The 26,695-nt window shown below is 42.4% G+C and overlaps 1 protein-coding gene across 1 annotated transcript in view; it reads right to left on the bottom strand.

Moving 5' to 3' along the window:
* The window catches only part of cpped1 (calcineurin-like phosphoesterase domain containing 1), a 36,133-nt gene that overhangs the window by 3,440 nt on the left and 5,998 nt on the right, over positions 1–26,695 (bottom strand). The window contains exons 3-5 of the mRNA XM_061027645.1: positions 16,326–16,498; positions 14,602–14,727; positions 14,319–14,451 (exon numbers count right to left, since the gene is read on the bottom strand). Coding sequence (XP_060883628.1) covers positions 14,319–14,451; positions 14,602–14,727; positions 16,326–16,498 — 432 coding nt within the window. The remainder of the gene's footprint in view (positions 1–14,318; positions 14,452–14,601; positions 14,728–16,325; positions 16,499–26,695) is intronic.

The following is a 26,695-nucleotide window of genomic DNA, read 5'->3' as shown; positions in this document are numbered from 1 at the left end:
GCTCTGTATATCTTGGTATTGCTGGGATGAGCTGTGCTATTTTTTTTTTAGATCAAGCGGGATCAACGTATGTCAAATCGGTAACGCATTGCTCCAGTCGTGTCGTAACACGCCAGTTTAACCTTCCATGGCGGCCTACATACAACTTTATCTCCATTTTCTAGCCCCAAATATTGCTGCTCCCATGAGATGCCATCCATCCACTGTGCTGGTTTGCATCCCGGCAGTAAGGTGAGGAGAGCAGCTCTGTTAACATGAGCTACAGCACCGGCTAGTGGCGGGTTGTTGTGTTACAGCTTGGACGCAACATTTAAGTGGCATTGTGCGGCCTACATTAATAAAAATATTCATTAGATGCCAACTACCGAGCTTGACGACCTTCACTTGTTTCATCGACTAATTGCACACATCCCTTGTGTCAACATGTGTGTTAGCCTTCATGTGCTTGGTGTTTTTAATACAGAGGGTCGCAAATGTCCTCAATGCCTCGAGGCAAAAGCAAATGATCATTAGTCTGCTGAGTGTGGGATCTGTGGTGTCTTTTGTCCCTGCTGCAAGACACGCAAGTGCTTTTATCTATCCTACGAGGGTTCACACAGCTCCACACATCTACAATTACTCAGACTCTGCAAACGAAAACAAAGCCGAGCGGCAGCAGAAGTGTGAAGCAGTGAAAATGTTTGATGGGATCACCTGATGACTCATTTAGCCACGCTGATTGTGGAAATGTTGGATTTGTTACATTATCCACATGAGGGCTGTGACTCTGTCACCCCAGAGAAATTAGGTGGTGGGAGGAAGACACCAAGACAGTAATAGTAAGGACGTGATAGACAGGAATTACTACTGTAATAGTAATGATGAGTAAAATCAGCAGCAAAAAAACAACAACCTGTTTTTAAGATGGATTTTTTTTTTCTGATCTGCTTCTAAAACTCGATGCGATTAATCATGCGGCTAAATAAAGTATGTGGGAGTGTAAGTGTGCATATAAATATATATATATATGTCCCAGTGTGTCTGAGTTTTGTCGCCATGTGTCTCATGATCCATTTCCCACATCTTCAGCACATGACACCAGCAGTGAGCTTCTCCTATGTATGTGACATATTTGTCATGCATATACAAGACTGGTGCTATTTGTCATAGCTTTAAATATGAAGTAACAACGTCACAAAGAGCCCTTCTGTGATCATTTGAGAATAAAGGTATAGTAGTAGTAGACTAAATTAAAAGTCGACACAGCTGTTGTGATGTCTCTTATTGGTTCTTGGACTTTTATTGAATGGCATTTTGGTTGCTGCCATCTTGTTCTTTTAAATATTTTGGATATGCATTGCTACCATCCATCCTGGTTGTAAGCTCTCCATGGTAGAAATCAATTGCTACAATGTAAGAGCTACACAAGGTTACTGCTTCCTAAATGTATCCCTTATAGTCTATTTTGTGGTGAAGGAGAAGCTTCCGGTTGTGTAGTATCTCCAATCTTGTTGCTTGTCTTTTTTCCAGTACATGTTTGAGTACAGGAAAGTTTTCTGAGTGAGTAAGTGTTCCTATCTTGATTTGTATTTGCTTGAATCTGCACTTGACTGGTATCTTAATGTGTTTTTGAAAATATATACACTCATCAGAAAGGGCTTTTTTATCCAATGCTACTATTCAATAGCAGAATAAATTGTTCTATTCGGTGCTCTATCACCGCCTAGTTTCCTTCTGTAAGGCTCAGAGCCCCTGAGAGAGCTGCACTTTGCTAACCTGTTTAATGTCTATCAGGATAAATTGGCTCCTCTTCACGAGTCACGAAAGGTTTTCTTTCAAGGTCTTTAGCATGGCTGAGATTTGAAGTAGACTGAACAAACGGACATTTTTTTCTGTCATGGAAATGAATCTGCTCGGTCTACTGGCCTATCCTACTGGCTCTAAAACTGATTTCTCAGAAACAATTTAGCAAAGGCCCAGAGATAACACCTTGACCTGAATTCATTTGAAAACGTCCCTTTCAGAGTGGCATCATTACGTAGCCTTTAGAAGTCAAACCGCTCCTCCCTGTCTGCTAACCCCCCCCCCCCCCCCCCCCCCCCCAAAAAAAAAACACTTTCTAAAAGAAATGACGGCCTGTCTGAGAAAGAAAAGCATTTTCCATCTTCAAAGATTGTGTGCATGAATAAAAGATAAACTATTGAAGAAAAAAAAGCATATAAAAGCAAAAAGAAAGCTGTCCCCTTTCCAGTGCAGTCAGAAGATGAAGCTGACCTCTGAAATTGTCTTCCAGAAGTTGAACGCAGGAAAGAATTTTCTTTTTCAAAGTGAGGTGTGGAGGCTGAGATTGCCTGTATGTGAATAAAAAATATATATATATTCAAAAAGAAAAAAAATCCAAACCCCTGAGAACCTTGGCATTGTTTCAAAGCCTTTGGAATATACTGAAAGTATTGATTTACCTGGTTGAAATGCAGGTCAAACACCACTCAGGTGGTATACAGAGTATACTGTAAGGCCCTTCAGCTGATACTGTATGCACTTCAAAAAGAGGTTACTGAGACTGCCCAGGTTCTTACTATGGTTCAACTTGATCAATGAGGTGTCGGGCTTTGATCATTTACTCCATGGGTAATGTGCCACAAAGCTAATTTGACATGCCGGTGTTTGTCATGCATGTTGTGTATCATTTTAGTTTTGTATGTTAGCATGTAAACATTTGCTAATTTACACGTAAGAATTGCAGAAATTTGGTCTGAAATTGGCCCATGTCCCAACTGAAGGGCTGCATCCCTCGGAGTGCGTATTTAAAGGCTGATTACGTTACAGCGCTGAAAGGTTCCTGTAAATGTGATCGACTGAGTACCAATTTTCATGGGAATCCATCATAAGGCGGTGGATTAATTTCAGTCCAGATCAAAAATGGAGAAACCACCTGGTTGGCTGAGATAGGCATCCTGAGAGCCGTTCCGCTTCTGCATCATTTAAGGCAACTTTTCCAAGTGTTTATAACCTACGTCAGATGGCAACAGTTGCTCAAGTTGTCTGTTTGATCGAGCTTATAAACCTCATGTTAGCCTTCTGACAAGTAGGTACACTAAAGATTTGGGATTTTTTTTTGCTGTAAGCCATCAATGATGGTCATTGAGTTGGGAAAAAATTACTTTTGTTCAACCCAGGATAAGTTGGATTTGAACTGCAAACCTTTGTCCTATAGTCTTTCTTTAAAATTCTGCGTCAGTAATTGTTGGGAAGGAATCCATGGACAATCTTCATCATGAAGCGGTGCAGCAGGTTGGTTTAACCTCATGTGCCTCCCTTCAACCAGGAAAAAGAAAGGTACACGTAGAACAACTGCTGTCGAAAATAGCCTTGATTTGACAATGAAGAAATACGACATGTTTTTTTGACTCTACACTCTAATCAAAGCACTCCATCCTTGTGCATTGTTCTCCAGAGTGCTTCTCAGAACAATCAGTGCATTTCGCCTGGTGGGACCTTAAACACAACTGCTGCATTGCTTCAGGGCTCTGATCTTTGGGAAAATCTAAAGACTAGTAATTTTTTATTTTATTTTGAAATCATGCCAAACCCGTTCAGCCACACAGATGATGAACATATGGTTTAATATATATCCTGCTTTACCCACTGTGCTTCACCCTGACTGGAGGTCCGGTACAGTACGTGTTCAAAGAGAGTTGGGTAGCAGTTTCACATTCAATAAGAATGTCCAATTTCCTGAAGCTTTTGTCTCTTTGTGCGGTGCTTTACTGGATTCTTCCGTTTCCCTTTTTTCTTGCTGAGTGGGTGCCCTTGCTAAAAAAAACACACGCTCACTCACTCTCTCTCTCTTTCTCTCTGTGCTGATAATTCCACGTCTTGTCTCTGTGGAAATCCCATTTACCTGTCAGCCTTGAAACAGTGCTGGTTCTTTTGTGCTTTTCTTTGTGATAAAGACTCCCTTCTGGGGAAACTGGCCTTTGCTTTGACAGACAGAGTCAGGGGGGGGGCTGTGAGGGGAATAGGGAGGACGTGGGAGAGGTGGTGGATTGTGGGAAGCGGTGAAGGTGGGTGTTGGAGGAGTGCTCAGAAAAATACACAGAGTAAGCAGTCAGAATGATGAAAACATATTGACTGCTAACGGCGGAAAATTACCCACAGTCAAATTGAATTTGGGATGGAAATGCACCGAAAGGGGGGGGGGGGGGGGGGGGGGGGCTTAGAATATGCAACTGCATTTTCTTTATATCACCAGTCTTTTATTCTGTAGTCGCTCAATTCGTCTTAATTGGTGGATGCTTTTGAAAAATTTGCTTTGCTATTTAAATGCTAATAGTTTGGACTGATGTGGACCGCACATCAAGGGATTCAAGGAAGTGAAGAAACATCCGTCCACCTCTCAACACGTTTGATGCCTTTTCCTTTCAGTCGCCCTCTCCTTCTTTACCTTCCCGCCCTCCATCATTTTCCTTTCATCTCACGGTCACTGATTGGATTTGCTAATTGCGCAGCTAAGTTCCTATCTTGCGATTTAAAACCTCCTCCTATCAGTGATCACCTCTAGGAGAAGCCATTTCCCTTCAGGCTGTTCGCCCCTTTTTCCTCGGTTTCACTCATTGACCAAAACTCTCAAAGCGGCTCTGAACAAGAGCTGTCATCTACACATCTGTGAGACCTGCGTAGGAGTGAACATGCAATGTGTGTGTGCTATGTACTGAAAGGCGATTGTCATTTAAGTGCAGGTCTGGGTAATAATTTATCATGAAAAGATTGGCTGTTGACAATTTGCATGACAGAGGGAGAGAAAATGATGTAGCGTGGTGAGACATCTTTGCAGCCCCGGCTCCCCATAAATCACTCTCAGCCATCAGTCACCGCGCAGCATCCCCTCCCCGTGTCCTCCAGTCACAAACACACACATCAAACGCACATGTATGCACACAACCACAAAGGGAGCTGGGAATGAAAGTATAGTCAGCGTGTCATCTATCCCTCAGAGAGCGTACATGCCTGTTGGGCTTTTGGGAACCCAACATGGTACCTAATCATCCTGCATTCAGCAATCTATGATCTGAACGTTCCTCAAAGTATCACCGGCCTTGGACCTGTTATTATCTAACAAACGCACAGAGGTATTGTGGAGAGGGGAGCAGGAAAACCCTGGGCCCCAAACCTGAGAAGATCTTCAGAGGAGTTGATACTCCTTTTTGATCTGAAATCCTTGAATGCATAATTTAATGAAAATCTTCTATGATGTTTTTTACATTAAGGTTGCTGATGAGGGGTAAACACACCGCAACGGCAGTAAAGATTTTCATTGAGATAAATACATTGTGGGTTCATAATGCCTAGAAGAAGATCAGTGAGATCGAAACGTAGCTTTTGCAATTAAAGTTTCTGGGAGCTTTAAAGGCTTTCTATGTGATTTTTCACACTTAAATATAATATAAATCAAGTATATCCTCTGAAAATAACTCTGTGAGTCATGACTGTCTACAATGGGTGTAACACCTGAGTCCCACTGTCTGTGATGTTTTCAGAGTTTTCAGAGTCCTATCTTCAGTTTGTTTACTTCGTTAGGACGGCCGGCTGACTCCTCCCCTCGTGTATAAAAGTTGTTTAATTGAGGGACTAGAGAAAAGAAGAATAACATACTGTACTCACTGCTTAACTGTGTTTCTAGATCACGCTCATTTCAGGTAAATTTACATGCAGTGTGAAGATACGAGCATAATAAAGATCGCTAGCATTAGCATGCTAACACAACAATGCACCGCGAGTTGTTTTGGTTTCATGCTGGTGCTCAAGGGCGACATCTGCTGGATCAAAAAATTGCATATAAAGCCTTTAAATACAGTGTTTTAGCTTTTTGATTCTGGCAAATTCAGAAACAAAACAAGTTTCAAAAAGGGGCAAAGTACCACAAATACTTAAACAAAAAACTATACGTAAAAAATAATGGTTTTTTTGCAGATGTCAGAAGAAATGCATATACAGTACATATATCGTTAATGAGCAGGAATTAGGAGAATTTTGAGGGCACACTCTTAGTTAATGACCTATATTAACTAGAGATTATGGTCATGTAGAGTAAGGTATTAATAAGCACTTAATAATGACCAATAAGCAGCCAGTGTGCTGCTAATTAGCATGCTAATGAGCAACAAGTTAATGGTGAATATTGTGACATTAATTTAAAGTGATACCCAAGTGTTTTTCCTGTACAGTGTTTCATTGTTGCAGTTGTTTTGGACAGGACAGTTTGTGAAGATTCAGCCCGTTTCTCCTGATGGAAATCTCGGAGGTTGTTGCAGAGCGTTTGTCCGTTTGTCCTCCGACATTCACATTCCTCACAGGGATTTCATTTTGAATATTCAGCTCGGCTGAAAAATGCTGCGCTTTAAGATTATTATTCAAATGTTCTATATATTATAAATAACATGTAATACTGATTACTTAAATATCCAGTCCGGCTGCAGCTTTCACTAGTTTACATCTTTTTTTTTTTTCCATGAGGTGTTGGAGCAAGATTTTACGTCTTTAACACTTCTTATTTTTTAAGTTAGTCAAACCTAGGTATCATGGTGAGTGATTATATATCTAGTTATTCGTTGTCCACATTTCAACAGTCTCTAATCAGGAGTTGTAGCATGAGCAGTGTGAGAGCAGAGCAGCAGCTGCTTCAGTCCTTTGACACTGACTACACTGGAGGTGTTCAAGCAAAGGGCTGAACGTAAGTCAGCCCTGTTTTGGCAGCACTCGCAGCTTCTAACACAAACACTGTAGTGTAGATACAGTATAAAATTCAAACACATCCGAGCACTGCTTGAACTGTAGCAGGGGAGAAAGCGAGGAGGGCAGAGGTGAGCGGTAGCTGAGTGGAGCTGACGGCAGAACAGTAAACAATGTGGGGACTTTTGAAGGAGCCTGGGAACTTGTATCAGCTCAAGTCAAACTTACAGTTGAGTGAATAATGACTAGGGCTGCGTAAAAAAATCAATTCATCAATGCTTTGGTAAACAGTGTTTTCCTCATTCAGTATCGATTCAGAAAACCCTGAAATCTATTATTCCTGTTGTAATGAAGCCCCACTCCTGTGGGGGCCGTCATACTGAAATCTGCGCTGTACAGAGGCTCCACTGGACTAAACAACGTCTGTAAACAACATTTTGGAGTCTGTTTGTTCTAAACCAATGCACCCATTATTACGTGAAGCATTTCAGAAGGTAATGTAATGAATTATCTGGCTATTTATGCCATCTATGAGTATAATTGAATCAACATCAAAGCATATTGATCAATATCAAATCAAATCTTGACCCAAAGAATCCAAATCCATTTGAATTGTGAGGTTCTTGGCAAAACCCAGCCCCAATAATGACTATAGTAAAATAGACTGTTGCTATATTACAGTTGTACGACTATTCGCTGATGAGAAAAGTAGATAAGTACAATTTAAGCATATGCCTACTTGTACAGTACATACTGAGTATTTCCACACTTGTAATCCACTCAAATTGTTTGTTGTTGTTGCTCAGTTTGTCTCTATCCATCTCGCTTCTTTCTGGCTTTCCAACATGAGTCTGGTTCTGCACGAGGTTTCTGCCTCATGGTGGATTAATGTTGGGTCTTTGTAAGGTCTGGACTCTGGACCTGCTCGTTTTGTTAAGCATGTTGAGATAAAATGTGTTATGAAATGTCGCTATATAAATACAATTGATTGATACAATTTAAAGGGTAATATTTGACTTTAACTTTATTTGTATGACTCAGGAGGACTTCAGTAGCAGTAGTGATGTTCTCTTCCACCATCCCTTCCAACACGCCCATTGTCGTCGCAGAGCTCAAGGCTCCAGTCAGCTGACAAACCGGTGTTACGCTGGGGGGGGGGGGGTGTGTGTGTGTGTGTGTGTGTGTGTGTGTGTGTGTGTGTGTGTGTGTGTGTGTGTGTGTGTGTGTTAGCAACTGGTGTTAGCTTAGGCACTGGCTCCGCACCAGCTCTGGAACTGGCTTGGTGGAAAATGGGCCATAGAGCCATGGTTTTTAAAAGTGCGTATGACGATTTGACCTATGTGAAGCTTTATAAAATTCTTAGCACACTTGTACATTAAACTTCCTTCAACTTGAAGTTACACTAAGCTCCCCCAATACAGAAGCTATTCAAACGTTTGCTGTTTTCAGTTTTAATAAAAACTTTACAAATCAATATGTTCTGTCAATATATTGAAGATTTTTTAAAACCTTTTCCAAAACAACACCGCCTTCATACCAAGATACAAAAATATGAAAAAAACTACATTTGATGAAACCTGCCAACTCAATGCAATCTAACTGTATACTACACTGAACTATATTGGCCAATAAATAGACATTCCCAGTAAATCACGCTGTGTTTCGGGAAGGGAAGGTTGCTTTTATTTACTCGCTGATTGTGGCCGAGACAAATAAGATGCCCGCTGCAGTGATAACCTTCCAGGTTTGAGAAATCCATCCTCACAGCATTATAAACCACGGTGACTCTCGAGCTCCGATATGGCTCGAGAGTCATGAATCTATTACTCACACCAGCCTCTTGGTATCATATCCTAACACCCGTACCTGGAATCACACCAACACCAGCCCCCTGTTTTATTCCTAAACGCCTGGAGAGTGGTCCCCACTAACCCCTCACCTTTGCTTTCAGAGCGGAACAAAGAAAAAAAAAAGAGCAAGAGAGAGAGAGAGAGAGAAAAAACTGTATTCTGCCTCATCATTAAAACAATGGGGTTAAAGGCTTAACCGTGGCCTCTTATCAAATCCCCAGTGGGTGATAAATGTGTCTTCGCTTTTGAACAGAGAAGGACCCTCGCTGATAAAGACAACCGGTGGCAGAAAGAGAGAAAGAGTGAGAGACGGAGGAGAGAAAGACAGAGCGGCTATGCAGAGCAGCACACAGCTTATCTCTTCCTCTAATGAGCTACTTTATGTACAACTCTACAGCCGACAGCGCTGTTGGGAATTACAATAAATTTTCTCAGCTACACTTTCGGGTTTTTTTTTTTCTTTCTTTCGATATCTAAACAGGGTTTGGAGGCAGCTTGGAAGTGTGTATCTGTCTGTATGTGAGTGTGCTCTCATTTGTCCTTGTTTGTACGGGCTGAAGGTAAGCTGAATGCGAGGTATAAACCTTGAAGGAGGCGAAGGAGGAGGAGGAAGAAGGGCGCATAGAAATCTAATTACAGTCCTACCATCTACGAGGAGAGGAGAGGAGAGGAGAGCACTGCTGGGATTCTGCTCCTCCGCTCGCCTCTTGGAAAGAAGACACCAGTGCGGGGAGTCCAATGTTCTCTGAAGAGATTCCAGATGTGCGTAAAAACCCTGTTCTCGGGGTGCTGGTGGGGCAGTGGTTAGTGTGCACGCCCCATGTATGGAGGCTGTGGTCCTCAAAGCGGGCGGCCCAGGTTCGAATCCAACATGTGGCTCCTTTCCCGCATGTCATCCCCTACTCTCTCGCTCCCTGATTTCCGATTCTATCCACTGTCCTGTCTCTCTAATAAAGGCACAAAAAGCCACAAACAACAAACAAACAAACCCTGTTCTCTTGAAATTCAACATCCTCATTGAATGTGCAACTGACGACTTTTGCATGTTGTTCCTTCCTCTGCTTGAAGAAAATAAACGCTGGCTGAGAGGCACTAAATTGGTGTAGGAAAGCCACAGAGATCTTGATTTAGTATGATTACGGGTATGACAGTGATGAGGTAGCACAGTGGGACTCATAATACGAGTAAAGTGCTTCCTCTGGGGTCTTCAGGGCTAAGTGATTCCAAACACACCGACTTGTTTGGAGGGGAAAGTGTTCTTCAGAGAAATATGTCTTGACGATTTGTTTGCTGGTTATCATAAAATTTTGAAAACCAATTAATCCATCTTTTTTTATGTGGTCAAAGATGTTCTTTTCTAATCAGGTTTGAAAACAAATGATACCAAACAGAGAGCAAACGGACAATTACAGTCCAAGATTTAATCGAATCAAATCACTGTCGAATTAAAAACTGTAGTAATTGCTTGTGCAATTAAAAAAAAAAAAAATAAATAAATAAAAGGGATGGCCTGATAGTTTACCGGACCTAAAGGGGGTCGTCACGCAGCGACAGAGCATCATTAATACGAGCTGGAATGCAGTCAACGGTTCCCCCCGAAGGAGGAGCCGCTCGCTCTGATGAGCCACAGGAAGACTAATTGGTGTCACACCTTCCCCGCGTGCAGCTGTGAGGCTGAGATAACATATAGATATTTACAGTAGAATACATCGTGTGTGGAGAAAAAAAGTGCAAAAGTGATTTATATGCGAACACGTGCTGAAAAAAAAAGTGTCTGAAATAAACAATTCTCGAGTGCACAATTACTCAAACATCTCCGCATGCTATGAGGAAGAAGTGTGGGGAGAAATGAAAAATAATAGGCTACCTCAGTGAAGGAAAATCAATTACATGTATTTCTGCATCTGCAGGGGACGATATTTTCTATTTCCATCATACCCGGGGGCGGGGGGGGTGCACAAACCCAGCAACTCAGCAGCAGCAGCTCTAACACCCTCACCCTCCTCAGCTGCTGTGAGTGGACCGACACCACAAAGAGACACCTTCAGAGTGGACGTATATCTCAGACACACAGCACCTTGTGTCATGAGGTGTGATGTGACGCCAGAGACACATTTGTGAAACATCCAGCGAGTCCATTTCAATTTCATTTTTCTGTAGAAATTACCGGTACGTGACGGGGAACGAGAAAAAGCCATCCAATTTTGAACCTCTTTGTTGCTGCCAGACGGCCGTGAGCTAAGCTGAGAGACGGACGTGTACAAGAACTTTGAGGCGGCTAACTTTGAGGGATATCCTTGAAGAGTATTTTGAAAAACGTCAGTGTTCGATTGATAACAAAACAGACAGCTAGAGAGTATAAAGTACCTCTGATAAGACACCCTGAAGCTTATTTCCTTTCTTTATTTTTTTATTTTACGATTTAACATATCGGTTTTAAACGTCTGGTAAAGCTACATTTGTCTAGAGGAAAAATGATGCTATATCTGGCTGCACAGACAGAGACACTTTTCCTTGTCAACTGTTCACTTTAATGAAAATCTCACAAGAAAAATGGCATGAACGCTACATCCTTTCCAACGCTTTACTGTCCTCCAATGAGGAAATGTGAGTGTGCGTGTGTGTGTGTGTGTGTCTGTCTGTGTGTGTGTGTGTGTGTCTGTCTGTGTGTGTGTGTGTGTGTGTCTGGGGCTAATGATGCTGCCCTTTTACTGTAATGACAGTAATGATCACCGGAGTACAAGAGCACATCTGGAGCCTTCGGATCACAGGGTGCAGCGGTGAGCACAGATCAACATGGGAGGCACATGATGCGTGAATAACTCAACGCAAAGAGGGGGGGAAGAGAAAAAAAAGATTACCAGAGCCAAGGTTCCAGAGGAGACCTTATTTAGCACGGATGAGAGGACACACAGCCGCTCAATGCACAGACACAGAGACAGACAAACACATCTTTGATGCAATTCTTTCTTTTTTTTTGTCAATGTGCAGAATAAAAACATTTTATTTGGAAAATTATAAGACAAGGCTGTGGGCAGCTGATCTCTGGGTCTGACACCTACCTGGTGGCAGCCTTTGAAAATTACTAGACAGAAATAATCAATCTTATAGCTTTATTTCAATCTCTCTTTTTTTTTTAAACCAGTAAAAAACTCCTCATAACAAATTCCAGCACGCATTGTTATTTTTAAGGGTTTCCTTAAAGTAGCAGCAGTAGAACATTATCTGGAAACTAAGGTGACTGGGAAGTGCTAAACAAAATCAGAGAGTGTGAAACACTTCTACAAAGCTTTAGACACATTTACATTTTGAAAAACATTTTTACATTCAATAAAAGAAAAATTTCAAAACCCAAAACCCCTTTTACCAAAGACAAAACACATTTACATTTTCTAAAAAAAACTTCCGCCATTTGGTTCATTCCCTTTCCGTCAAGATTCTGTTGTTTGTGAATTTGTTTGGGGACTGGTGAAAGTGGTCTACCCCTTGTTCATTTATCTCGGCGCTTGTTAAAGTGATTTACATCTGCGTCATTTTGTTTTGCACTTCCCAGCCACCGTAGGAAAGCGTTAATGTCTGTACCACATTTTGTGCCAATCCGTATACTAGACCAGGCGACATGTAACTGGCATGGCGATGTAATATTTACCATGACATTTCACAATGAAAAAAATGGGATGCGACTCAACCATCTTACCCACCGACTGCCCTTTCTCCTAAACAGAGCAACTCCTCTGCTCAAATCAAAAAACAGCTTTTCTGGTGCTAGGAGCAACTCTTCCATAAAGTGACAAAGAGCACAGTGGTAAACACAGCTTGTGTATTCTACAATCATGCCTCAAGGACATACTGTAGTAGACTCAGGGTACAGACGCTACAGCATCAGTCACCGAGGAAACTGCAAGTGAGAGAAGGGGAGACGGGGAGAAGGAGCATGAAAGAGAAACTCGAGGATCAGAGGAGAACAGACAGAAACTGAGAGACAAAAGCTGGATTATTCAACAATAACGGGAAGGATTCCGATTCAGTGCGAGCGCCGACTTTTCTGTCAAGTCATTGGATTTGATGTTTTTCAGGTTTTTATTCATAAAAGCTGACTTTTCAAGAGCCACGGAAAATGACACAGCTTGTTTGGAATTTTACTGCAATTTTTTGTAATGTTCAAATATAAATTCAGACTTTCTTCCCTACTTACAGTAAAGACTTCCAACAATTGATCTGAACGACTTTGAATCTTTTTTAAGGACGCCAAAACGGCAAAAAAGTTCTCAGTAAAATTAAAATTCTCCATCTCAGCTGTAGGGAGACAGAGATGTGCAGATAAATTCAAGAGACAAGAGAGAGGGAGAGCTTGACATTTTACCGGAGCCCGATTGTTATGGATGGGACAGAACCGGACAGAGCGGCTGCATGAGCAAAATATGACTGCTTGAAGATAAATCACTGCACTGAATCACAGCAGAATCTGAAGTGACATTCATTGTACTCACACCACATGTGTTGCATGTGCAAACCAACACGAGGAAGTCATGTAGCTAACACAGCTTTACAGGAGAGTAAGAGCATGTATGTTATCAGTTATTAATAACTATACGCAGTGCATGTATGCAGGTCTGAATTCATAATTGCAGACAGAAGTGTGAACAAGACATGGGGATGAGAAAGGACACTTGTGTAGAGCATGTTCCACACACACACTCTGATCCTACAAGCGTGTACGGAATGCCCTTTAAATCTTTAACCAGTGTTCGCTTAGAGGAGCAATCAATTATGAGAGAAGACGACCGTCCGACCAAAACAGGCCAACATGGTTAAACACATGCTGGAATAGTATGATAATGAAATTAAAACCGTCCCCCCCTACCGAACAAGTCACCTTGATGCATGATTTTAAAAAAGACGCGTGTCTGTATTAGCCGTCCTGTCAATCAGCTGGTGCAGAAGAGTCCGTACAGAGCAATGTGCAACGCGTTATTTCTGGCAGACGTTACTGTCCTTGTGAGAAGTCGGATACCCTCGTGTCAGACTCCTATAAGCCGACGGCAATGGATTGCGGTTGTGTAATTACTTCTTCTTATAGGGAGTGAATGCATTCATTAATTGAATTACGCCTCTGTGTTGTGTGCGAGTGCCAGAAGTTCCTTCCTGCGGTCTCCGCTAATGGCATATTAATCCTCTGGGGCTGAGATGTAAACTGGGCTCTAGAAAGACATGCTGGAGGTGAATGGGTTTTAAAACCGAATAACCGCTAAGAAGTATTAAGATAAGATACTTTAGATCGTTAGAGTAGAATAAATCCATCCATATAGAATTTACTGATGACATTATAGGCTTTATATAAGACTCTGTTTTCCTACTGTTTTTTTGGGGGGGGGGGCTTTTTGTGCCTTTAATGGAGAGATAGGACAGTGATGGAGTTGGAAATTAGGGAGTGAGAGATTGGGGAATTACATGCGGGAAAGGAGCCACAGGTGGGATTCGAACCTGGGCCGCCTGCTAGGAGGACTACAGCCTCCATACATGGGGCGCGCACTAACCACTGTGCCACCAGCGCCCCCTGTTTTCCTACTTTTAAAGTCTTTTGTGACTTCTTAATAAAGTTTAACATGACAGGACTTAGTTTTTTTTTTAGAAAAGATGAGACATTCTCTTTGCTGTGTTGAAGTGTCCTTGAGCAAAACACCAAAGAAAATCCTGCTCACAAAAACAACCAGAGGGTAAAAAAGGTCATACTCAGTCGTTCATTTGTTTTCCTACCTGCCTTCTTGAACCTTTCTATCAGGGTTTGTCTGACTTCTCTCTGCAGGTTGAAGTAGTTGTCCTCCTCATCAGGTGTCTTCAGGTACAGAGGAATGTGCTGGAACACCAGGACGTGCTTAGGTTTGGGTTCCTAAACGGAGATAGATGTGAGGCGCAGTTCTCCAAAACAAAATAAACTAAATTGAATTGTTTTGTTGAATGGCGGCGGAACGGCAGCAGTTATTCCAAACGTCCAGACACACAATGACTTCAGATTATGTCACTGATGCATTTGTATTACCGTTGAGGAGGAGGCTCTGCTCAGCTGCTCCTCCAGCCACGTCTCCTGGGCCTCCTTCAGCTGAGGGCAGCCTGAGGCGTCGTAGAACAGCTGGGAGTTCAGAACCAGGCAGAGGACCCCGCCCACCTGAGACAACAGGAGGATGAAGAAACAATACCTTATTACAATTACAACACCTTTATAGTTGTGAAAAGGGTCATTTCATTTTGCATTCTCAACCTTCTCTACATTCATATTCCTACGCTTATTGTTTGTGCCACTTTCTATATACAGTAATCATACTATATTACATCGTACAAATACTGGATACTAAATCTAAATTGTACACAAGCAAGGAAAATAGACTTGAGGCTTAACTTAGGCCCTGAAATATCAAAAATTCTATAACTTAACAGAGTCAGTGACCTTAAAAGATTTGCTCATGGGTGGAGAAACATAAATAAAAAGATTCTTTGTGCACAAGCTGGCCAACATGTAAAATATATTTTGACGATGTCATGGGTCCACATAAGCGGGGATAAAGGGGAAAGCTTTCTGAGGCCCAGTCACATATGAAGGGCCCACCGAGGTCAATGAATGCATGGGGCATCCTACATTAAAGGAACAATGACCACATTTTTTTTCACACCTAAATACTCATACTAATACCATCACCTTTTTTTTTTTGGTAATGTTATGGATGTACGCAGGCCCAGAGGGCGCTAATGTTAGCCAGGAGGCTAGCGCTAACACTACTGATCAAATATGCATACTTAATAATATCCTGAGTGGGGCCCATTAACTCGACCTTTCAGGGGCCCAGACATTTCTGCGGGCCTGACAATTATGCAAGAATGTCAAGGTTGGTGTATATTTTATTGTCGCTTGGTATAGTGACGATAAAGTTTATTTTGAGTCTGATTTTGAAGTTTCCTGTATTATGTTTTGCGTTGTTTAGCTGCGGCTCTACATTACATTGCAAAAAATGTCAGGTAGGTCTTCTTTATGATTAGTCCTACTCCACTAGTCAAAGGAAGCTATGTAACTTGCTCTGGAAAAAGCTCTCCAAATCTGAGATTTGATGTCATGATGATGTCATCTGGGCTTTCTCACATTTCTGTCATTAAGCGTATGTTTCCAACTAGAAATGGGGTATTTATCAAGGATTTAACAAGGATATTTTTTAGAGAAAATATACGATTCAGTTGCATTATATGGTAATGTAGGACCTGGTGTTTCTGAAGCTTTACACATACTGGTGAATTAGAGTCAGTACATATTGGGCTCTCTTTAATAGAGTGTGTCTTTTGGGAGTTGCTTACAGTAACTTTATGGCAGTATTTCCATGATTTTTAAATACAAACAACTTATATTCTACGGTGTTTTATTTTGATATTGAAAGGATGCTCTCTGTGTTTCCTTGTCTGACTTCCTGTCCAGGTCGACCTATTCTGTCCAACTTGATGCGTGCTTGCAGCAAGCTCCATCGAAGATAGACTCGAAGCGTATTTGAAACTGAGCAAAGGGTTGTGGTGCTGCTGGCACGCTCCAGGGACCGACCACGTGCTCGGACTATGCGGAAATTGGCAGTAAGCGCTTTTTCTTGGCTTGGACTTGTTCTTTTGTGAACATGTATCCTGTTAGCAGGTGTTCATGTGGTCATGATTAGCTGTCCATGCTAAAGCCAATATAACCAGCTATCCTGCTGCTGCTACTGCTCCTAAATGTCTTCAATGTCAGCTTACCCAGAAGCTAAAAAAGTCGTCGCCCCAAGCACTGCAGTACTGCTCCACTGTCCTTGGGGTGGGGGTGTTTCCCAGGTCATGGTTCCCACTGACAAACACCAGCGGGATGGAGGGATCCGTCCCCTTCAAGACCGCCTTAAGGTCTCGTTCCTGACCTTCTCTGAACGGGGTGTCTGGGGAGGAAAAAGGGGAACTCGTGGTCACAATGTGAAGCTCAACATCCACACCTAAATATGGAATAGATCAGAAAATCAATGCTTGATGATTAGTATTGATAATAACGTCTTACCTGGACTGAATAAAACAAGTAATATATTCCAATGCTGATGAGAAGTGTCAGATTGAGAGTGTGAAGGGTGCTACAGGCGAGCGTCGCCTAAGGGAAGGGGGATTATTTGGACGATAATGATGACAGCTCAGGGAACGATCAATGCTCTGTACAGCTCGACTTTACATCACCATGGTTACGGACACGATGAGTTGTGTTCTGGTGGAAGCTTCCTCGGTCCACACGGCAAACCCTGCTAGCTACAAATCTTATCAGATTCATTGGCCTAAGACAAATGAGGGTCTTAGTTTTTACAAGCCCTACACAGTGTGTTCAGGTTTGTTTGTTGTGTTTAAAACCGGGAGAATTAAAGATACTAAACCTGGAGTTCACTGAGAGGAGAAGTGTGCAGAGAGGAGGGGAATGTCTTAAGTGAATTTAATTCAGTCCCAGTGTAGGTAAAGGAGCTGAGAATGGCAGAGACTCGGATCTATTCATAATTTAGAATGTATATCAAACAAAGCTGGCAGCCCCTGCTCTTAAATTATTCCTTCCTTTTCCATCCTCACTTATGTCTTTTCCTTTTTTACTCATCTGAGTAATTATTTTACTGGCCCACTTTTGGAGCAAACGTTTCTTTGGGTGTTTGGATTGGGCTCGTTACATAAGAGCCTCCACTGACAGTGCATCTGGCTTCACGACAGAGCGAGAGACTGTAGTCTGAAACATATCCAGACAAATGGTGGGGCGTTGTTTTCACCCGTCTTTCTTCTATAATTAAGCCTACCTGTCAGACTTTACATTGACAGAACAGCAGACTAACAGTCACTCAAATAACAAAGGAAGAGATGGAGGACTTTCTGTTATTGTGTGAAACTTTTGTTTCTGCTTCCTATTCAGGTTTGTAGAGTAACCTCCTCACAGGAATGAATATCCTCGGTGAACGGGTAACTGGCAGGAATACACAGTTCATCACAACAAAGGGTAGTACTGTTGCATGAAATATACAATATGTTACTAACAATATGTCAAGTGAGCATATATATATATATATATATATATATACACTGACTCGATACAGATATAATGCTGGTGCCAAATAAGGATTGGAAATACAGCTCTTTTTAGTGATCTGGATCATTTCGCTCAGCTCATTCGGGAAAAAGGGCCGACTTTTTCAGCTTCCAAAAAACTCTTCATTTTGTGCCATTTTGGTTTGTAATAAATCAGCCAAATGAACCAATGTGTTGACATTACAAAAGGTGCATTAATGTTATACCACAAAGCACTGGCAGAGCCTGTGGCTGAGGGGTCTGGAGAAAATACCATTCTTTTATTATTTTTCATTATATAACAACAACAAAAAGAGTTAAAAAAGAAAGACAACGAGAGTGCTCACATCGTTCATTCACAAAGAGCCGGCTCGTTCATTCACGACAAGTGCCAAATATTCATATTTTGATTAAAAAAGGGTGCTCTGCAAAGATTTCAATTTGACTCACTGTGTCCCCACTTTATAACTCCCCCTGGTGGCACTTGTGTCAAACATGAGTGTAATGTGAACAGAAGTTAATGGCCATAGAAGATGACAGAAGCATACAGTTGTAGGTGAAGAAGAAGAAGACGGCAGGATATTTTCAGACAGCTGTGAAAAGAAGTAAAGAGATGAAGTATGACAAGAGGTGAAACTAACGCCAAATTGCAATGAATATATACATTAATGCTGCACGTTCAAATGTTTTTATTTCAGTTAATCAGATATTTGATGTATCATTATATGATTGTGATTTAATATGGAGGCCGAGGGTCATGTATTGCATATGGTAGTAGTTGCTGCAGATAGTTCCCCACTAACCCTGCTGTTACACACAATTTGATTTTTAACAATTTATTCACATGTAGAAAATCTTTCCTGTTTTCAAAGTATCAATCCAAAACAATCACAGCTAAAAGGGGAAGAGAATGATCGGTGCTTTACTGTCTCTTTAACACCATCAATGCTCCCTTTAGTAAGAAACCTGACCTTGTCAGCTGCTCCAGTGGAGCTGGTCGGGATCTAAAAACAGAAGAAAAAAATGGTTTATGCTTGACACCACCAGAGTGTGAATTTGTGCAATGGAGTGAGTGTGAAGCAGGGCTGGGCTCTCTTTGGATAAATGAATGTTGGAAAAAAAAAAAAAAAAAAAAAAAGCGCTGGTAGGCAAACACACAGGTGCAGGGGACGCTGTGCTGCCTTCTGCTTCCTCACACCTCCAGCTGCCTGCCCCCCCCAACTACAGCCATCCACCAGGATTGCAATACTCATGAATCATCCAACTGTATTGCAAAGTGCAAAGCAATCCCAAACCATACAGAGCCCCATCAATCTACATTTAATACCCCTTTGCTTAAGATGAATGGGGAGTGGTTATGGGCATGACACCATTAAGGCAGCAGCAGTTTAACATTGGTAGGATGTTTATATTTGTATTCCCCCTCTACCACTGGTAATAATGCCAATATGAATAGTGAGCAGACGATTGGTGATAAGAATACATTCCTGTTAAGTGTGCGCTTTTTAAAAAATCTACATTAAAAAAAAAAATGCAAAAAGGAGCATCACAATGCTGCACAACAGTTACTTTCATAAATGAGCAGGATTCTATATGCACAGGATATAATGGAGGCTAATTTGACATTCTATGCATACATTTACAGTACAGGCGTCCCCTCTTCTTTTTAAACAAGCAACACACCGTACAGAGTGGTATATATGGAAATAAAAACCACAATGCAGCGCCCGTCTCTCTCTCTCTGCAGCTCTGACTGAAAGGCCTTGTTCCTTTAATGAGATTGCCACACTGTGATTCTCAGACCTTGACAGGAGACTTTGGCAGGTTCTCGTTGAGCCTGTCCAACACTGTAAGCTCTCCTCTCAATTTCCCTCTAAAGACTGTGGAGACTGCACACAGGCCCGAGTGTGCGGGGGGGGGGGGGTCCCTCCTGTCGCATACATTCTCTGCACTTAAAACACTTTCAGCGTGTGGGGACCTCTATTCCTGACTAACTGGAGTTTGTACACTGACACGGTGCGCTGACGTGGATGTGTGAGACGAGGTAGTATAGGAGGAAGTTGTTGTAAATGTATGCTACAACCTGTCACATACACACACACACACACAACTCTGTTACACTACAGTATGCTAGACTGTTCCAACTTTAATATAGTTTTAGAAGTTTTGGTGAATGACCAAAAGAGCGGCTTGGCTCAAACTTAAGAGGGGAACATCCTTCACATTCAAAGAAATCCACTGATGGGGTTTTGCTGTCTAATTTGGGGTCTTGTTATGCAACAGCAGAACTGGTTTGTATGCTGTGTATTGATTGTACATAATAAGAAAAAAGAGTTTATAGTAGTTTGGAACAACCATTTAGAGGGAGACATTTCATTTGGATATGGAGATAATAATGCATTCAACACCAAAACAGTGAGTCTCTCCTTAAAGCGACAGGAACATAGTTTGACGCAAAAGCTGTTCTTCACACACATTCACAAAACTCCTGCAAATTTTTCACTTTCATGGCCGAGCTGCATGTGTGAACGCAAACTGCTAAATTTTTCACCCTGACTTAACCTTGACATTTTTATTCCAGCCCCCAGGTAACATCTCTGCCTGAATCTTGGTGAGCCGATGTGTGAACATAGTATACAAAAAACTCAGGGCTGGGGGGACATTTACTATGAAGCTGCTTTTCTGCACAACAGTATGTTCTTTCCAACACATTTGTTAATACTGTGAATACGTCCAATGACACGTGGCACGAACATAAAGGCAAAGAACTGTAGTTATCACATCAGACTGTCACTTTGTCTTCCATCTTGGATATCCATAGAGTCTCTTTTACATCTTACCTCCTCAGTTTTTCAGACTGTTTTACCCACACCTGTGCAATAAAACTTACAGTCACACTTTTTAGGCATGCTACCGCAGGAGGATCTTCTGCAGATATTTCCTGTTTCTACTGAAGTCTCCTTGAGTACGCTCCATCACTTGGGGTTCTTGTCCAATCAGAACATGATAAGTCTGACCTTTACGCTTTCATTTTAAAAGTTTTAAACTGTCTTGCCAAAGGTTTTCCGCCTTTTTTTATTTTATTAACTTGACCCCCTGCAACTGAATCTATATATATAATGGTTATTAATGTTGACATTAAGTTATATTTAAGGTAAGTGATTGATTGGAATAATCATATTATTTATGACCATTTGTTTATGAAAAATTCTAATGAACTAAATTATTTCTAAACCTGCCATGCCGTAACACTCCAAGCCCCCCCAACAACACTGTTTAAACTCTACCAACTGGCTCACCCCCACACACCTGCCTGAACCCCCAATGACGAGCATGTGAATGCAAGATAGTCTGCCTTAGAAAATTGCAGAAATTCTCAGGATGTAATCCCCACCAATGCAAGTGTTGGATTGGATTGGGGATTTCTGAAATTATTCAACCATGCACCTAGCATTTCTGATTTATGAGTATATTGGCACCTTAAGAATTCCTCCTGTATATCTCCCTTTAGAAGTTTTCTAGGCACGTCCGACATAGAGGAGACCCCGGGGGGGGGGGGGGGGGGGGGGGGGGGGGCACACTTGATGAATAAAGTATCCCCAGCTCGTTTGGGAATGTGGTGGGGGAAATGGTAATACTGAAACATTTCCAAACTTCTGCACTCCTGGCAGACCTATTACTGCCCACACACCAATGGAGCATCTCTTTAGATAAACACACACCATCTCCAAACGGTCCGCCTCTAAAAATAAATCCAAAATGCTTCCACGTGTCCCAACAACAAATCCTCTCAGGGCAGTTTTGGTACTTTTCTCTCTGCTTCAGAAGCCTACTGAGAGCCCCATTTTATACCCCATCAACTGCAGTCAAACAGCTGTCCACAGTTATAGAGAAGGACAGGGACGTCCCAAGGCAACCTCTACTTAACCTTTTGTAAGTTTTACACACACATGCAGAGGCACACATGTACTTCAGACCTTCTCTGTATCATGCATAACATCCCTCACGAAGCCCAGGAGACTATGCTTGAATCCTTTGTAGTGCTCATTAGGAGAGCGTTAAGTCCGGCATGTTTCTCTAATCTAATCATCTCTGTATCTTGCTCTCTCTCCACCTCTGCCACCGCCCCCTTTCCCTGCTCTTTATCCTCTTCATTTGTCAGCTTTGGAAAATAAGTGAGAGAAAGACAGGGTGAGTGAGGGAGAGGCAGCGACAGGGAATGGAGGAAGAGACGCGAGATCGAAGGAAGTCCTTGAGATGAGAAAGTGTCTCTTGAGGGCTGGCTTCGATTGGAGTGCAGACGGGGAATTGGGATCAAGGAACATCGTACCAGGAAAAGGTCTGGATGGCACAAAGTGCAGGCGAGCAACTCCACAGCAGGCGGGTTCCGTTTTAGGGAATGTGGTTGTCGCCCAGTATGGGATGCAAATGGAAGCCTTTACGCCAACCAGGGATTCTCTTTCTCTCCTAATCAGCACTTCACCAGGGGCAGCTGTGGCTCGGAGAGTAGGTCGACATTCAATCTGCAGATTGGCAGTTCGATCCCCAGGCTCGTCAGTCCATATCTTAAAGTCTCCTAAGGCAAGACACTAACCCCAAAGTTTTCCCAATGGCACAGTCATTGAATGTTTGTGAAATGGATTAGGGAAGTGTGGATGTGAAAATGTGATCATAGAGAGTTAAAGCTCAGATAAGAAGCTTCGGAATAAATAGATTAATGTGCTAAAGTGAAGAACTGAAGCCCATCTTAGAACTCGGCTCATACTCAACTTTGAGGACTCCGACTTGCACCTAGATAGTGGGGACTACTACTCGGACTCAGGTAATGGGGAAGAGACTCTGACTCAAGCTCTGGGGACCCAAGTTTGACTCGGCCTCGAGGTTTGGTGACTCAACTACAACTTCCTCGTGTTTCCCGCCCTTGTCCCTCCCCAGCCCTGATTGTACTCGCCTTCGTCTCGTTTTCCCCTGATTGTCGGGGAAATCCCTCATGCAGGCAGTTTGTTGTGTGTTACCAAGTGTCACCTCGTTCAGGCATTCTTTTTTAGTGAGTTTCCGAGTGTATGGCCATTGCATGAAGTTTGACCGTTGACTTTTCTTTACCTGCTCATTTCTTTGTTATTCATTTGCCTTGCTGATTGATTGCCTGTGTACCAACTTGGATTGAACTCTGCCTTTGATTGCATTTTTGAGTCCTACACTCTATTTGGATCTTTTATGTATGTGGTTTCAGACTCGGCCTCAGTTTGACATGTTTCAGCCTCACTATCGCATATGTGACAAACTCTATATCCACCGACACAAAAGTCTATATGTTTAAGAATTGGTATTTCAAAAGGACAAACTTGTATGAGAACATCGCCTCTGATAAGAAATTAAATGTATTTAATGTAACTACGGTAGAAAGCCTTGAGTTTTCCTGCTTCATATCAAGGTCCAGAGCACAAACCGATACTGACGAACTCGACAGCCTCTGTTGTTTCTTCCCTATTGTTGTAACAGAACAATTACAAGATCAAACAGAACTTTTCTTTCCTCTTCAGATTTAATTCAAATGGATGCTTCAAATAGATTCATCAGAGGCAGGAATAAATCAGTGTGTTTGTGTACTGTCACACTTGCAAATGAAGGTTGTCAAAATAAGGTATGAGGCATGAGACCACAGCTGTTTACTAAAGGGAGCAGACAGATGAGAGAGAAAGAGACAGACAGGAATAGAGAAACGTTTCGAGTGACCGAGGAGAGGAGGAGAGATGGAGAGTGAAATCCGTGGGAACAGAAAATACAGTTGCCAATTTCCTGTCGCCGGCAGCCAGCAGTGTTGACAATGCCGGTTGACAGCCAGCTTCCCCTGGCCGCCACCCATTCATTCTGTATTGTAAATAAACAGTTTAAGGGGAAATGTCAGCCGAGAGATTGAGGGAGCGGCTCCGGCTAAAAGATCTCTACCCTGCATCCGACTGATGCTCCATCCCGGTTGCCAAGGCGCGTGATGGACGTGGTGAGTAATGAGGATGGCACACACAACCTGCTCTGTTGGGGCTGACAGTAACAAGGGCTGACGCTACGGCGTTTAAAGGTCCCCCGAGGCCCTCGTGGTTTTAAACCCCATGCTAACACAATCTACTATCCTACTGTGCATCTGAAATAGATCTCGCTGTGACCTATAAATGCGACTGATCGGACGAAGGCGAGGGAGGAATCAGGGAAAATGCACAGCGGCCATGTTTTCGGTCTAAATGGTGCAGTCATGGAGATGAGAGGGAAACTTGGACGCCTACAGCATGGATCAAAGACAACGGGGACGGACAGCTCCAGGAGGGTTCATGCACAGCTAAAATTGGTGCTCATAATGACCCAGAAAAGAAAAAAAAGGAAGAGGAGGGCAAGAGTTGTTCTGTGGCTACGCCAAGCCCAATCTGTGTTGCGTATAAATAGTTTGCCTTGAGTGAAATTGTAAAAAAAACAGGGGCCAAGGACGTTTCACAGCTGACATACTGCACCACATACAACAAAATATCCTCCTTCTGCTCGGTACCTTACGTAATCTTTAAATGGGTTATCAAGGCCAGGGTGCTTTCATCTCGACGCAGCCTAACATGAGAGCAGACAGACTGACATAGAGACGAAATGCAGAGGCACAGAGGGAGACAGTATCACTTGCAGACCTGTTTTTTTTGGTTCCCATTTCTCCTGGCAGCTCATGCTAATTTCCATGCAGAGGTAGTTAGCATTTGCTGGGCGCTTGTGGCTCTTTTAGCTGAACATTAACTCTGCAGCGGGTTTCTCCCAGCTTGTTCATCTCTCCTTGTTATCAAACAGGCAGCTGGACTTTGAAAAATACACACCCCCCTCCCCTGTTGTAACTCATTTCATTACAGTTACTGTGAACAAGGCCCTATGTGTGGCACTTCTCTACTGAGGCGCAAGAGTCTACAGATTTAACAGATCTTTAAAATGAGAAGTGGAATCGGTTGGTTTATGTTTTCAGGTCGATATTAAACATCACAAATCTGTCACTACAAGCATTACAAAGATGCAGACCGACACAAGGGAGCCCAATTGAACACTCAAACTTAATGTGGCAGTTCCAACTGAAGTGAAACACGAGCTCAAAAGCGATTGTTTGCTTCCTCGTCCAAGCCATTTCTGGAGGTAACTGAACTTTTTTTCTCCAAAGCCAGACCTATTCTGAAAAATCTATTTGTCTGGCTCGACAGAGGGAGCATCTGGTGAATTGGGGAAACCAGCTGCCACCGAGAAAAAATTAAGTCGGCTGACTCGGCTCGCTGTCCTGGTTCCAAGAAATCTAACATGTCTAACTCCCAGAGTAAGAGTGATGGAGAGAAACCGATGCCCGGCACTGTTCAGCATTATTCACAAACTAAATGATCTGCAACCGGTATTCAACTGTTGAACCACTTCAACAAAAGCTAAATCTTACAATCCTACAAATAGCTTGAAAACAACTAGATATATTTAAAAGGTAAATACTGCATGCTCTCATAATGGGGTTCCAATGTTTTCTAACAATGAGGAGAACTAACTTCGACTCCTCTCAGCTGCAGCACTCTGGCAACAGAAACCAGCACTGCCAAAAGCTTATATAGATTGTAAGAACTGAGGAAGAATTTAGAGTGAGTCTTGTTTATTCAACAGCTGAAATATTCATCTGCACAGAAGCAAAGCTTGGTTGGGAACAGCCAGAAGGCCAGTACTATTTCATAGATAAATATCAGCTGCTGTCATAGGGGAGAGCGTTGTTTACAGACTCTAATGGGAAACAGAGAAGGCTAATGCTTGAACATAACTCAAACAGGAATATTCTGTAGTCGACTTTGCAAAAGCTGGCCTTGTTAACAGAATGCATGAATTAGATTAGGACTATCTCCAAGAGCACCGGAGAATACATGGATCAATACATCTACGGTATGTTACAAGACATATTCTGGAATCTGCAGACTGATGATTGTCAGAAATCTTGCTCAGCTTCTGTTGACATCAGAGCTGAGACTCTGCAGCGTTGGACTCAGACGTAAAGCTTTAGTGGGGCAGGGGTTTGAAAACTCGCTCCTTACAGCCAAAAGTCTTTCTGGCACACGTGAAATAATTTAGGACTACAAATCAACAGGTCAAGCGGTTTGGCTCGGTTGGTAGAGCTAGATCACCACTGACAGAGGCTATAGCCCTCGTTGCACTCTGTCCCCACATTTCCTATCTTCAGCTGTCCTGTCTCAATAAGGTCATGCTGAGGTTGCATGTGTGGGGACTTAGGGTTAGCATTAGCTAAACTAGCTTATGTTTGCGTGCACCGGCGTTCCAATTAAAATAATGACTATGACTTTTGACATAATCAAGCATCCGTTTTGATTTTATTAACAATTGGTGATATCCATAATAAGTTGATTGGCTGACATGATTGACAGGTGGGTGCAATGTAACAGCAGTGATACTCAACCCGAGGCTCTCGAGCCCACATGTGGCTCATTTGGGACTAGTTGTGACTCTTTTAGGTCCAACTTGGAGAAAAAAAAGGGAAACATTGTCAGCAGAAATTATTCTTTGCAAGTCATGTCACTGTGTTTCCCACACATACTTTAGGAAAGAAAGAGGTTTTTTGGATTGTGGGTCTTAAGTCTAACAAGGCTGAGTACCACTGGTCTAGAGGCTTAAAACCCGCCCCAGCTCCAGCTCTCTGCCTGTCGTTAGGTTGACTTAAAGTTAGGCTGAGACAGGATTTCCAGCATGGCGGCTGCTGCTGATGAGCCTCTGGACCCCCCTGCTGTAACAGATGGATGACGTCACTCAGGATTCCTCCATTAATATTTACAGTCTATGATTCAACCAAAGAAAGATACGACTTCATTTGATGCCTGATGAACTGATCCATTATTAAATGATGTTACAGTGCTCTGCTGGTGGTTTGTTAATCATTTCCTACATCACCCTCAATCTTGCTTTGATCTCTTTGATGTAAAACTCTCAGCTTTTTTTTTTTTTGGGGGGGGGGGGGGGGGGATCTTTCAACGTGTGGCTGCAGAGTCCTGAAT

This window comes from Labrus mixtus, chromosome 21, assembly GCF_963584025.1.
Source record: "Labrus mixtus chromosome 21, fLabMix1.1, whole genome shotgun sequence".
NCBI classification, from domain to species: Eukaryota; Metazoa; Chordata; class Actinopteri; order Labriformes; family Labridae; genus Labrus; species Labrus mixtus.
Note: the sequence above shows the minus strand (reverse complement) of the source record. Positions and strands in the feature narration are given on the sequence as shown.